The 13,605-nt window shown below is 38.3% G+C and overlaps 1 protein-coding gene across 4 annotated transcripts in view; it reads left to right on the plus strand.

Annotated features, from left to right (window-relative positions):
• The window catches only part of CACNG7 (calcium voltage-gated channel auxiliary subunit gamma 7), a 111,912-nt gene that overhangs the window by 49,953 nt on the left and 48,354 nt on the right, over positions 1-13,605 (plus strand). For all 4 annotated transcript variants that reach the window (XR_012679764.1, XM_075189720.1, XM_075189722.1 and 1 more), the window contains exon 2: positions 4,333-4,574. Coding sequence is in view for 3 of the 4 variants with exons in the window: in XM_075189720.1 (XP_075045821.1) it covers positions 4,379-4,574 (196 nt within the window). In the remaining variant the exon portion in view is untranslated. The remainder of the gene's footprint in view (positions 1-4,332; positions 4,575-13,605) is intronic.

Here is a 13,605-nt window from a genome sequence, read left to right on the forward strand (position 1 = left end):
TTATGTGTTGGCTTCTGTACCAGTTTATATTCACCTCTGTGTATTACTATTTGAGGTGCATTTCTGCATGGCCATGTCTTTCCTTCCTTGTATTCTATGTACCGTAATTGGGAGACTGCAATATCTCCTATTTGGCCAGTGACTCTCTGTACCCTATAGATTTGTGTACTGAGACTAATAGAGAATTGGGCCACATCACTTAAGCACCTGAGTTTTGTTCTTTTTTCTTCCCTAAGCTGTGTTTCTATAACTGCTCATTTGGGATCCAGGGTGGATTTCAGGTGGACTTCAGGTTAAAATGATTGAACAAGGTGCAAAGACAGAATAATGGGAACACATAAAATAGTAAAAAATAAATAACAAAGGTTTGCAGGCGTAGTAAAAAATAAAGGATTTAGGGAAGTGTGTTCCTGCTGCGCTATTCTTTATGTCATACAAGAAGTGTATTATCCAATGTCAGAATGCTACCCTACAGTAGTGAGGGAAACAGCAGTGAGCATGCGTAGTATGTTGCCACTAGAGGGCCTAAACTTCGGAGCCCTGCTAAGTAACTTTTGTCAACATGACTTCACATAATTTAATCTATCATCATCATCATTTATTTCTATAGCGCCACTGATTCCGCAGCGCTGTACAGAGAACTCATTCATGTCAGTCCCTGCCCCATTGGAGCTTACAGTCTAAATTCCCTAACATACACACACAGATGACAGAGAGAGAGAGACTAGGGTCAATTTTGATAACAGCCAATTAACCTACCAGTATGTTTTTGGAGTGTGGGAGGAAACCGGAGCACCCGGAGGAAACCCACGCAAACACAGGGAGAACAAACAAACTCCACACAGATAAGGCCATGGACGGGAATTGAACTCATGACCCCAGTGCTGTGAGGCAGAAGTGCTAACCACTGAGCCACCGTGCTGACCAATCTATGGTAGAATATACTATCTGGATTAGGTAGAATTATCCTTTACATATTTGTTATGCTCTGGCTTAGTGTCTGTGGACTTTTGTAAAGAAAATGCCATGCCCGTTTAAAAAATATATATATTTTAAAACCAAAAACCTTCTTTACACCTATACAAGGTCTCTGCGGTGTTTCTTTTCAAAGGTTATGTAGAACACCCATCCTTTTCAAGTTGAAAGTGCTGTATGTAAATTTAAAACTCACATAATCTTTTCATAAGTTACTTTCTCAGAACACTGACACCTATTTTCTTAGCATACAAATGATCTCCGAAAGAAAAGCATTTAATGTGTTGCTTAATGTGTGAATGCAGAAAAGTGTTAAACAGAAAATCCATAGAACACAGTTAGTTTTCTTTCACTGTAAGGCTGATTTCTGACTGTTCAACAGTGCAAACCTGCAGCACAAATGCTCCGAAGTTACGGAGAAGCCCATGATTTGGCAGACAAAAATGGCAGTCCGTGGAGCTGCAAAAGATATCACATTCGATGGAAAGAGTTTGGCAGATCACGTTTCCTGCTAAGTGTAGATTAGTCACCTACTTTTGCACACACACATATGCAAGAACGAGATTTTATTTTGTGGAATGAGATTATTTGAATGAGAAAAAGTGGTAGAAGGGGAGGATTTAGGGGTCTCTCTTTACTTTGTATGAAGACGCACAGCCATTTTCAATATAAAATAACTTAATTTTCCCACCAGAGATGGCAGATATCAGGTCTTCTCATATACTTTTGTAGGGAAGTGCATATCTAGTCATCTGCGTCTTTCTTCCACTCTCATCACATCCTCCCATTCTTGGTTACAGGACTTTGTTCGGGCTGCATCTACTTTGTGGAATTCCCTCCATCGCACAGTAAGACTTTCCTCTAGTCTTCAAACCTTGAAAACCCACCTCTTCAGACAAGCTTATAATATTCCTCAACCACCATCTTAATCTCTCTACATTACCCTATTACCACCCTCTACACAGCTAACACAAGACAACAACCCTCTGACCAGCATTGCTACACACACAGCCCACTCAATACTTTACCTCTGTATTCTAGCTGGTCCAGTATGCAATATGATATAGCACATGCCCTTGTGTTTCAAACTCCCATTGTCCAATAGATTGTTGCTTGCGAGCAGGGTTCTCTTACCTCTCTGTCTGTATGTATTACCCAGTGTTGTCTTATTAATGTTTGTTCCCAATTGTAAAGCGCTACGGAATTTGCTGGTGCTATATAAATAAATGTTGATGATGATGTAATCAAAACATTCAAACATACAGAACTGACACCTAATAAAGAGATTAGCGCACTTTTGAAGGTGAAATGGAAAGTGCCAGTGGAGAAGGGACAGATTGAAGAGGGTAAGCAATAAAGGGGGAGGAAAAAGGGTCAAGGTGACAGGTTAAGGAGGAAGAGAAAAAGAGAAGTGTGAAGACCTCTTCCTCAGTAATGGTAGAGAAAGAGCTGAAGGTGGATATTAGAATGGAAGAAAAGGTGGATGTAGGGTGTTTTATCTGGAGGGGATTTCTTGAATCATAATGTCAATTTTTCCTTTGAAGTAGGTGGTGAAGCTGAGAGCAGTGAGGGAAGAAGGAAGGTATGGTGATGATTGTGAGTAGAGAAGCAAATTGACTGTGTTTTTAAAAGAAGTGTAGTAAAAGCGAGGCTGAGAAGAGGACTGGGCATTGAGGTGTCACTATGAACCCACAGATTTTGGTAAAGGTGGTGGTTGAGGGAGACTCTTCAAGTTATTGGCAATTCAATGTCTACCTGCCTCCTATATTCATTCTATATCTGTATGTGTAGAGTTTATGTGATCATTTCAAAAAGGGTAAAGTCTAATTTATGTTTTATGGATGTAAGTCTTGTATTTGTCATATTTATATTCATATTTATATTTGTTGGGGACTCTGAAGTGAGACAATATGACGTTAAGCCAAGGTCATTACATTGTATCATCTAATATTAGTAAATGGGTCCTTTATTTGTGCTGTTTGTGGCTTTGTTGAATTTTATATTTTTTATTTTAAATGTGCATCTTATGGACTTGTGCTTTTCTATTTGCATGCACACTTTGGCCATTCTATCATTTTGAATAGTGCTTTCATTTGTAGAACAGGGGCAAATGCTGGATTTCTAGAGGGGGGTGTCCAAATGCTTGACTGCACAGGGGGTGTAACCATCCCCATTTAGATTAGATGACCATCCAATTAAAGGGGTGTATCTAGCACTTAAATGCATATCACATTGACACAGATTGCTTCCCGTCATATCTGTTATTGCCATCCTAATAGCCCTGTCTCATGCTTCTTTGCCAGTCTCTCTGTATATCGGCATTGTCTCAGAGGGTGGTAGGGAGCAGCGCACATGCTGTGTGGTAATGATAAATCTCCTAGCATAGCTCTCCTTTGTCTAGTCTGTCAAAACATACAGAAAACATACTTGCCTTGAATATAGACCCTTTATTTTGTTTTGTACATTTTTTTTGTAGTTTTTCTTTAAAGTGCCAATAACATGAATATGTGTTTTTCTTTATGTGTTTTTAGCTATAGGTTTTATGACCTGTAATGAAGGCTGCTAAAACAAAATGTTAAGTTTTTTCCAAGGTTTATGCAAATAGGGTCATGGCTTATTCTGCAATTAGCCACTCCACTTTATTTAAAGTAAACTATTACTTTATGCAATACTTTTAGTAACTTCAGCATTTTTGCAATATTTGTTTTATTGTAATCCTGTGTTCATGAAATGTATTTATAATTTGAGTAGTTTTATATACAATTTTGTTTTACATATATTATATCATTATCAAAGAAGGTGGTTTTAACTTGATACTTATGTTAATAAATATCCCACATAGTGACTCTACAAGAGACTGTAGGTAGTCACGATTTGTAACAAACCATTGAGGCTATGGGACATAAATGTAAAGAAAACTACAGTTTATCTGTTTATTCTAAAAATAAAACCCTTGAAAAGGGTAAATTTGTATTGATCGAAAATGGATAATATGGCTACATATTCCGTATGATGAATGCAGGGGTGGAAGAGTGCATCTCAGGGCCCCATTGCATGTTTTGAGTAGGTGCCTGGCACTGCTATTTTAGCCTTCTGGGCCTCACTCAAAAGAGCAGAGTCCTTATCACTTCCAGCCCCTGTAGCAATCATACCACTGTACCAACTGTATTTCCGCTATGGTATGTATGTAAAATGTGTGTTTTGCGGATGGTGTATATATATCCTAATACATGAGAAAAATAGTAATTTCCATTCTGTGATAAGTTTCAGAGGTTCTACTACTTGGAAGAATCTTTCTTTAAATAATATGTTTTTGCATATATATGCTTCTTAGTTTTGTATTTTCTTACCCTGCAGGAAACTGTGCAGCATCATCGACTGACTTCCCCCCCTGCTTCCTAGAATGAGTAATTGCAGCAGCCGAGCACTGACCCTACTCAGTAGTGTTTTCGGAGCCTGTGGTCTCCTCCTTGTTGGCATAGCCGTAAGCACAGACTACTGGCTCTACGTGGAAGAAGGAATTGTCCTACCTCAGAATCAAACAACTGAAGTGAAGATGGCGTTACATGCTGGACTCTGGAGAGTGTGTTTTGTAGCTGGTAAGGTGTTCATTGTTAAGTGTCATTATACACGATGTGAATCTCTCGAAATTTGGCTCAGAAAATTGCCAACATATACTGTTTTCTTTTTGTGTATTTTCATTGTAATGTTATGTGTGTCCTATGGTGCACACCGTATGCTCAATCCTTACTGTATTTTTAGCTATGTAAACAATAACCATTTTAGGTGGCTATATATCAAACCACCTGTTGTGCTTATAATATTTTCATGGCAGTTGCCAGGCTTTTGGCACCTTGACTGAGCCCTGAGTTAGATCCAGTGTTGTATTCCAGAATCGGTACAGAGACCAGATCATGCTTTTGTCTGGTTGCTGATTCAAATTTGTATAATTGTATTCATTTGGTACATTAATGGTAATAATGGACAACTTGTATAACTTACTGATTTAAAGGTATAGCCGTATCCAAGACTCACTTTGCTCACTAGAATGTCAAAGAGGAAATGCTTAATTTTTGGCCATTCTCTAATTGACCATACTCTAATTGTTACAGAGCGTATATACTGCAATTATCATTGGCTTCTGTCTTTCAGTAAGAATAATGTGTGGTTCTTGGAATACTGCTGTCTACTGCTTTAGTCCTCTTCTTTTTTTTCTAAAATAAAGTGGCAGAATTAGTCTCAATATTACACACATAAAGATTAGTTCCAATCATAGTGTGAGTAGCAAAGTAGGGAAGGGTGATTTGAAAGTATTAGAACACTATGTATATAGTATTTGTAGACACACAGAGAGAAAATAAATTGAAATGTGGATGGAAAGATACTTAGGAAAATAGAAAGAAATACAACATTTTCAGGAATCGGCAAAAGTAAGAGTGCAATGGAAATGAAAATGTTTTCAGGTTAGAGTGAGTGTGAACCCTCTATTGGTAAAAGTATCTGTGATTCACCTAGGAAGGGTTAGAGAGCCTCAATGTGACACATTGGCAAGTAATAAGCTACTTAATGTGATAACATAAGGAGGTGGTCTATGACATTTCAAATAGGTTTATTGCATTTGAAGTGATGCATCAATTTCCTGTGACACCTTTCATCTTGAGTGGATTATGTTGCCTGGTTTGGAGGAAAACCAGAGCCATCAGTGAACGGTATGATGGGATGTGAAATGATACAATATCCCTCTAGGTATAACTTGCTACTTTATTGTTCTCTATATTTCTGTAAGTAAAGAGAAAATATTTATAGTCCATGTCTAGCTGAAAATACCAATGTAACACTCTAAAATGGGGCATAAAGGTGCAATTTCTCTTTACTGTTTTTTAATCCATATGTGCATATACTGGTCATGAAGTTCTAGAACGGTTTACTTCCTGAGAAATTAACCCCTTCATAGGTTTCACCTAGATTTTTTTCAGAAAAGATAAGAGTTACTTTTGGTAGGATATTGAAGTGAATATATTTGATATTTTAAAAGCTTTATACTAGCAAAACGAGGCAAAATAGAAAATAAAATATATTTCTATGTTTCTTCCAATAGTTGCTTTGTTCCAATAAGTGCACCCATACAGTCACCTCATCTCTGGATAGTTTTCAGGTTACACATGAGTAGCACTGTGTTTGTCATCCAGTGCTTCGATTTCCTACCACACTGCAGAGACATGCTAACAGGTTAATTGACTTCTGACAAAATAGACCCTAATGTGTGTCCCCGTGTGGTAGTGAATATATATTGTAAGCTCCACTGGGGCAGGGACTAAATAAAATTATTACATTTGTTCTGTAAAACACTACATAAAGTGTAGGGCTCTATAAATAATAGCAGGGAAGATATGACCCAGAAGCTTGGGCAACCATTCATTCTCACACCATTTGGAAAGTAGAATTTCAGCCCTGGTCCACCTATATCCCCTCTGCATTGTCCTGCTATCTGCCATTTATCACAGCAATCAGGAAGGGACACTTTGACAATAAATTGGAATGAATCAGCCGGGGTAAAGGGGTTTTCTCCAGAGTTTCAGTTTTTGTTCTGCAGAGATAGAAGATCCTGTCTGTTGGTGCTCAATCATAATTAGGGTTGGATATGAAAAGTCTACAGGTTGATATTGTTGACAGGTTCATAATATCGATTTGTTTATAATGTCGACATATACAATGCGGATTTCAAAATGTCGACATAGATGTAAACAAATTAAAACAGCAATCTCCCGGCGCAAATTAGCCCTTACGGCATTTGAGTCATATATGTACCATGGAGATTTCCCATGACTTGAACTCAAGCCCTGAACTTGTAGACATTATGACTGTCGACATTTTAACTGTCAACATTTCAACTACATCCCCTTAATTAGACCATCACATCTGTCCTCACAGCTGCCTGGGGACAACCTCACCTCCAAGTACAGGGAATGACTGGGAGTCATTTTCTTCATGGGAGCATCAAAGGAGAAAATCATACAGGGACATGATCTGGGACGCAATTATTTGGGGGATGTATTAATAAAGGGTGGTCATGGTCTGGGGTAAGAACAGTTCATAATCTGGGGGACCGGTAATTCAAAGGGGTCATGATCTGGGTTAGGATTCAATTGGAGGGTCATATTCTGCTGGAATAATCAATTTAGGAGACATGATCTGGGGGAGAATCAATTTGGGGTAAATCTGCTGGGTGAAATGATGTACGATGCAGCATAAAAACATATATACAGTATTTTAGCACAGTAATTAGAAGGGATGTGGTTGGTGCAGGAATTGTGTGAAAATCTTACAGCACCACGCTGAGAATGGTACAAAAAGTGTTTATCTTATCAATGATCAGAAAACGGGCAGGTTTGGAATATCTCAATGTGACTGCTACAAGAGACTCATTGTGTAAAATAACCCTAATAGTCACAAGACTAATGATGCCCATATTTATATGTGTTAAAATAAAATATATATTACTAAAGAATATAACAAAAGAAAAATATAATTTTCATAGAAACAGCTCTCAGACAGCTCACAGTGTCATCTCTGGTGAAAGTAAAGGAAGGTTGTATATCTGCCTTGCAATTTATGGATGTCACAGGCAAATGGCTCCATTACCCTTTAAATCTGTTCACTGGCGATACAGCTCGGCATATTAATTCTGAATTCCTAGCTGTTCGTAGCTGTCTTTTGGCAGGTGCAGCATCTAGTGCTGTGTAGAACTGTAGCCCTACCTGTAGGGGTCATTCACACTATCACAGCTGCAGTGATTATCCAATTACAATATGAACAACAACTGCTGGCTGAGCTGGTAATATTTTAATATATTAAGTCTTGTTTAGAGCTATGAGCAACTCCAGCTAAAATTCGCGCGTTGGTAAAGCATGTTGCATTGCAGGGGGTCAAACATAAAATGTGCGAAGAGTTTCGAGTTGGGAGGGGGTGTGCGATCTTAGCTCAACGCTAAATTGCAGTGTTGAAATAAACCTGCTCAGCAGTTGTGTGCTACATGCCAGAGCAGGCAGGATTTCCCCTGCATGCAGAAAATAAAACAAGATTGCATATGTACCATTTCCATTGCAGTGATGTTTTCCCAGGTGCAAATATGCTGCTTTAGCTGGATTTTTGCACCTGGGACAATATTTGCTCCTAACTCTAAATTAAGCCCATTATGTCCAAGTCATCCCTCTTATTGAATGATATTACTGAAGGAATGTGACCATTGCAGTACTGTAAACTGCAATGCAGCCTCTATCTGCTATGTAATCCTTATGAGCTTGTTATGAATCTTTAAAATGTAAAGTCAGGTATATATACAACCTCATATGATCAGACCTGGATTTAAATGTTTTATGTCAGAGTTTGTTTTTGTTCTAACCCCCAAATTGCCACAGAGCTCAAACAAGCATCACATCTGTATAATCTGAGAAATGTATGTATTTTATCAATAATCAATAATGATTGTGGATTTTCTTAGCTGGCTGGTATGCGTGTCCCAATAATCCAAAGCAAAAAGACAAGTGCATATTAAATAAGTATGAAAGACAATTAAAAATTAGTTTTGTTACAGTCCAAAGGCGGAAACTATTTAGAACATAAGAGAAATAAATTGTTGCAAGATGATGAAAGAAGTTGCAATCCGCAGGCCATGTAATTCTGTCATGCTTAGGCCCAAGCCCATTGACTTTGCACATGTTTAGCTTGCATACAACTCCTGTGCCTGAAGTTTAATAGGGAGTCGCTAACACTTTAGACATTGGATGCTAAATGTATTCATTAGGCAAATATTCCTCTCAGGATGCTGAAATAGGGAGATATGACAGTTATTCCTTTTACTATGGAGAACAATTTAATTTACACAATGGTGTTTGGGGTGTGGCCATTTTTTCAAGAATAAAGTGTTCCCAGTGAATTTCATTCTTACTGACAGATCTTAATTATATTACTACTTATAGTTTTTGTTTAGAAATGTAACCAATCTTGCATGCAAACTGATTTCTTAACATTGTAAGTTCCATTTTTGAAATATTTGTACGTATTAAAGTACTTTAATTGCACTAGGGTGTGTGTTTGTTTATGTTCTTTTATGTGCACAAAGGATATCATTCCTCAACTAGTGTAAAATGTAAAGTATATTCATAAAAACCACAGACAGGGCCACCTACGGGGAGGGGCACATGTCAGGGGGCTGTAATCTCAAGGAGCCCCGTGGCTAATAGAAATTAGACATTTTTGATAGATTGGTCTACACCCACCAGTTGCCTACTTTATACACATCAAAACATGATAATACTAATTTTGACATATTGGGCCTGAGTCATTAAGAAAAGTGTGGTAGAAAAGGAGTAAATGTTCTCCGGGACAACCAATGTTACAGTGCAAGGGGTGCAAATTAGTTCATTATTTTACACATAAATTAAATACTGGCTGTTTTTTCATCTAGCACACAAATACATGATAACTTTATTTTTACATTGGAATTTAAAGCTGATCTAGGACATGCCCTACCCCAACTGTAATTGTGTCCCGACATTTTAAATTTAGCTCCCCTCCAATGCAACATGGTTTTGCCCAGTTGCAAAGTTACTCCCTTTTTATGCTTTGTTCTCCTTAATGACTCAGGCCCATTGTGTTTTTTAAACTCCTCTTTCAATGAGTCGTAGGCTCAGGATCAATAATTGTTAGGGGACCATAATTCCTATGGGTGGTCCTAGGTTCAGAGCTCCCATTTTCATGTGTAAAAACATGCAAACTGAGCTTGTTTGTGCAAATATGGGCATAGAGTCATTGTAAGAAATAATTTGTAAGACTAGATCATCCATAAGGACAGCAGATGTTCAGAAAATAATAGGTTTGCAGAAATCTTCTAGAAAGTTTTTAGCCATTTCTGGTTTCTACTAATAAATACTATTTTTGTGTTTATATAATTGTCATTTTTTATTTGCTTAACTTGTTTAATATAGTGTATCATACCTGTCAACATTCCTGATAGATAAAGCGCACCAGACCAGTACCTGCCCAAACCCCATCTATTTTCTTAAAATCTGAATGTTCACTATACCATTTCTCTCTAAATAATCTATTTCTCTATGTCAGTCTTTGTTTTCCTTCAATAAAAGTAGAGTCACTGCAACATGTGAGTTTCTATCAATAAAAACTATCTCTTTAAAGGTTCGTAAACTACCAACCTGTAGATTCTAAATACAAAATATAAAGGGCTGCTCTTTATAAGACAAACTATTATTTTCTGTATGGGAATTACAGTATCAAATATAATATTTTAAACATTTGTTTGCACCTTCTGATCTGGCAGTTGCCAAACTTATAGTGCACCTACACTCCGATAGTATAATTTACTATATAGGGACAGCTATGTTAAACAAAATAAATAAAGTACTTACCTTCCCTGCTCCTGCCTCCCACAGCATCCATGCTTCTCTTCGCCGTAATGAGCCAGTCATGGCTGACCAGCGCCGTGGTTACAATGCAGGCAAGAGGGAAATCACCCTCACCAGGTCCCAGCAATCTATGCGTAGCAGCATACTGTATAGCAGACTGAAGCTGCCACAAGTAGAATGCAGAGACCTGCCGCAGGTGATTTATTTTCACTTACTGAAAACCTTCTGGAGGAGAACATTAATTTTGGATTACCAGATCAATACAAAGGTTAGTATTTCATATATCCCATAAATAAAGTCTTCTATCTCATCACCGTTTTACAGTAAAACTTGTCTATTGTCTCTTTAATAGGTTTCCATATTTTGGATGTCATAGCAAACCTCTGCCATCCTTCACCATGATGTCTGGTAAACATTGAGGGCCTGATTTATCTTTGGACGTAAGTCCATTTGTGTGCCGTATCTTGTGTGAAAAAGCTTTGCCTGTGTGCCAGAACGGGACTTACACCAGTGAACTCGATAGCATGCAATTTATGTCCGAATGCAGCAGACACATACAACTGCCTATGACTTGAAAGGTGGAATAGGGGTGGGAAGGGGTGGATGAATGTAGGCAATGTACAACAAGGGTGCACCTACCCCATACTTGCCAGCTCTCCCGAAATGTCCGGGAGATGCCCAAAATTCAGGTCAGTCTCATGGACTCTAGGGAGAGCAGGCAAATCTCCCGCATCCCGCTACGGGCGTCTCAAAATGACGTGATTCGCGGTGAATGGCGTTATCTTGGCCCCGCCCCATGCGACAAATCTGCAAAATGCTGCGTTTGGACGCCCCCCGCCCCCTCCCGCCCTCCAGTCACGCCCCTCTCCCTGAAAGAAGTTGCCCAAAGTAGGCTAGTATGACCTACCCATATGCATCTGATTCATGTTCATGGCATCTTTTAAATACGTGTTTTTTTATCCGTATCATTTCCACCAGCTACAAGGCAGATGTAAGTGCTGACTGATAGTGATGACTACACGTATGCACAGTGGTAATCGTTTTCACAAATACCACCATTCCGACACTGTGTAAAAAAACGATTTGCATTTAACCAGACTTGCCTCCAAAACTACGCTATACATCTCCGATCGCAACACCATGCTCCCCGCAAGTTATTCCGATACACACATGTCCGGCACCAAACTTTTATGTCATTGCGACCTGAATAAATCTTAATTTAAAGCGGCAATGGCGAGACCGTTCAGGTTAAGTGTTTAAACACTTAACCCGATATTGGCGCTTTAAACTAAGATTTATTCAGGTCGCGATGACATCAAAGTTTGGTGCCGGACATGTGTGTATCGGAATAACTTGTGGGGAGCATGGTGCTGCGATCGGAGATGTAGAGCGTTGTTTTGGAGAGAAGTCTGGTTAAATGCAAGTCGTTTTATTACATATTTGGATTTTTCTTGTAGGTGTCCTCGGTGTCGCAATTTTCCACACCGTTAAACCGCCCCATATGCATACCAAAACATATATATGTAAGCAAGAGAAGCTATAAAAATGCGTAACGCATTAAGAAAAGCCTGATTTATGTATTTATTGTAAAAAAACAAACATATGTTATTAATGATTATAGTATTACGAGTTGTAAATTTAGATTATAAGTTATTTTGTTGGATGCATTCTGATGGGACTTTATGTTACACATATGCAGTGCGTATCCTGCAATCGGTTCTTTCTGTCTACATACAGCAAGTAATGTACAGCCAGAGCGTACTTATACCTAGATTTAAATGGAAACGTATCTTGAGATCCACTTTTTAAAATGCAAGTTGTGCTCACATTGTGTTCAGAGATGAATCGGGCCCTGAATTAGTAAATTGTTTCAGCTGCCAGTTGTATATTTTCACAGCTACATTTATGTTTTTTCCACCTGATATATTTTAAACACTGTTGATTCCCTGCATGGTATTAGAGAAATGCAGAATGATTAGCGAAAAATTGAGGAATGGACTGAATTGTTGGAACTTACATGTAAAGAATCAAAATGTAGTAATGCTTGTAGGTAACACAAAAAAATAAGATGCAGTATACTAAGTGGGGGGAATTCAATTGGCCATGCTACTGCTGGAAGTAACATGGCCTGCGCTCTATTACCGTTAATACGGTAATTTTAACCTGGATTTCTGCTCACAGCTCCCTGAGCCGTGATCAAAAGTCAGCGTTGAAAATCGTCGTACTAACGGTAATAGAGCGCACTATTAACGTAGAGACAGTAATAGTGCGCATGCTGCGTTAATTTTGGCAGTAACATGGCCAATTGAATTTCCCCCAATGAGTGCTAATGTGATATGAAAAATACAAGAAAGGGAAGTCTTTCTGATGACATGATGGCTGGGAAAAATGAGAATAATAATAAGATACTTATAGAACATTGCTAGCCATCAACAGTAATTTAAAGAGGATTCTAACAAGTACACTGTCCTGTTGCTGAAGCTGGACAGTAAAGTGTTATTAATAATTTCCTGCTTACTGCTGAGCGTTATAACCTGTATACCCATATAGTGGTGGCGATGGTTCACTTACCTATTATTCTGGAATGGTGAGGAGAGGGTACGTGTATTAGCTGCTAACCTAGTGCTGGCATTCCAACCTAGGTCCACCAATAGCTTTTGGAGCCAGGTGGTATTTAATACCACATGAAGGGCCCGCTCCATCCCAATGTTTTTGAGAGATGGGGGGTCTTCAAGGCCAGTGATTTTTGTATCAACATATTTAGCCTTTTTCATGTGTGACCCAAATTAATTTACTAATAATCTTTCACAGTAGCCAAAATATACTTATTCTTCCAGATTAGTATGGTTTCTTACGTAATATAAACGTTTAACAATTATAAAGACTTCGGTTAGGGTATGCAATAATGTTAAGTATCTATAATATAAATGCCTAGTGGCGTGTGTTAGTCTGTCTGTGTGTGTGTGTGTGTGTGTGTGTGGAAAAAATAAAACCAAGCTGCAGCGCCACCTGCTGGGCGGAGTTATACACTGACCTACTAAATTCTTAGTGTGTGTGGAAAAAAAAATTCAGAAAGGGCTGAAATTTGGTATACTAAGATGTTTTTAATTTGTTAATTTAATTTGTTAATTGTTAAAAGTGTTTATAAAGATTTTAAAAAAATATATATATATTTCTTGAAGGAGAAGTGACAGTTGGGAGTGGTTGG

This window comes from Mixophyes fleayi, chromosome 11 (assembly GCF_038048845.1).
Source record: "Mixophyes fleayi isolate aMixFle1 chromosome 11, aMixFle1.hap1, whole genome shotgun sequence".
NCBI classification, from domain to species: domain Eukaryota; kingdom Metazoa; phylum Chordata; class Amphibia; order Anura; family Limnodynastidae; genus Mixophyes; species Mixophyes fleayi.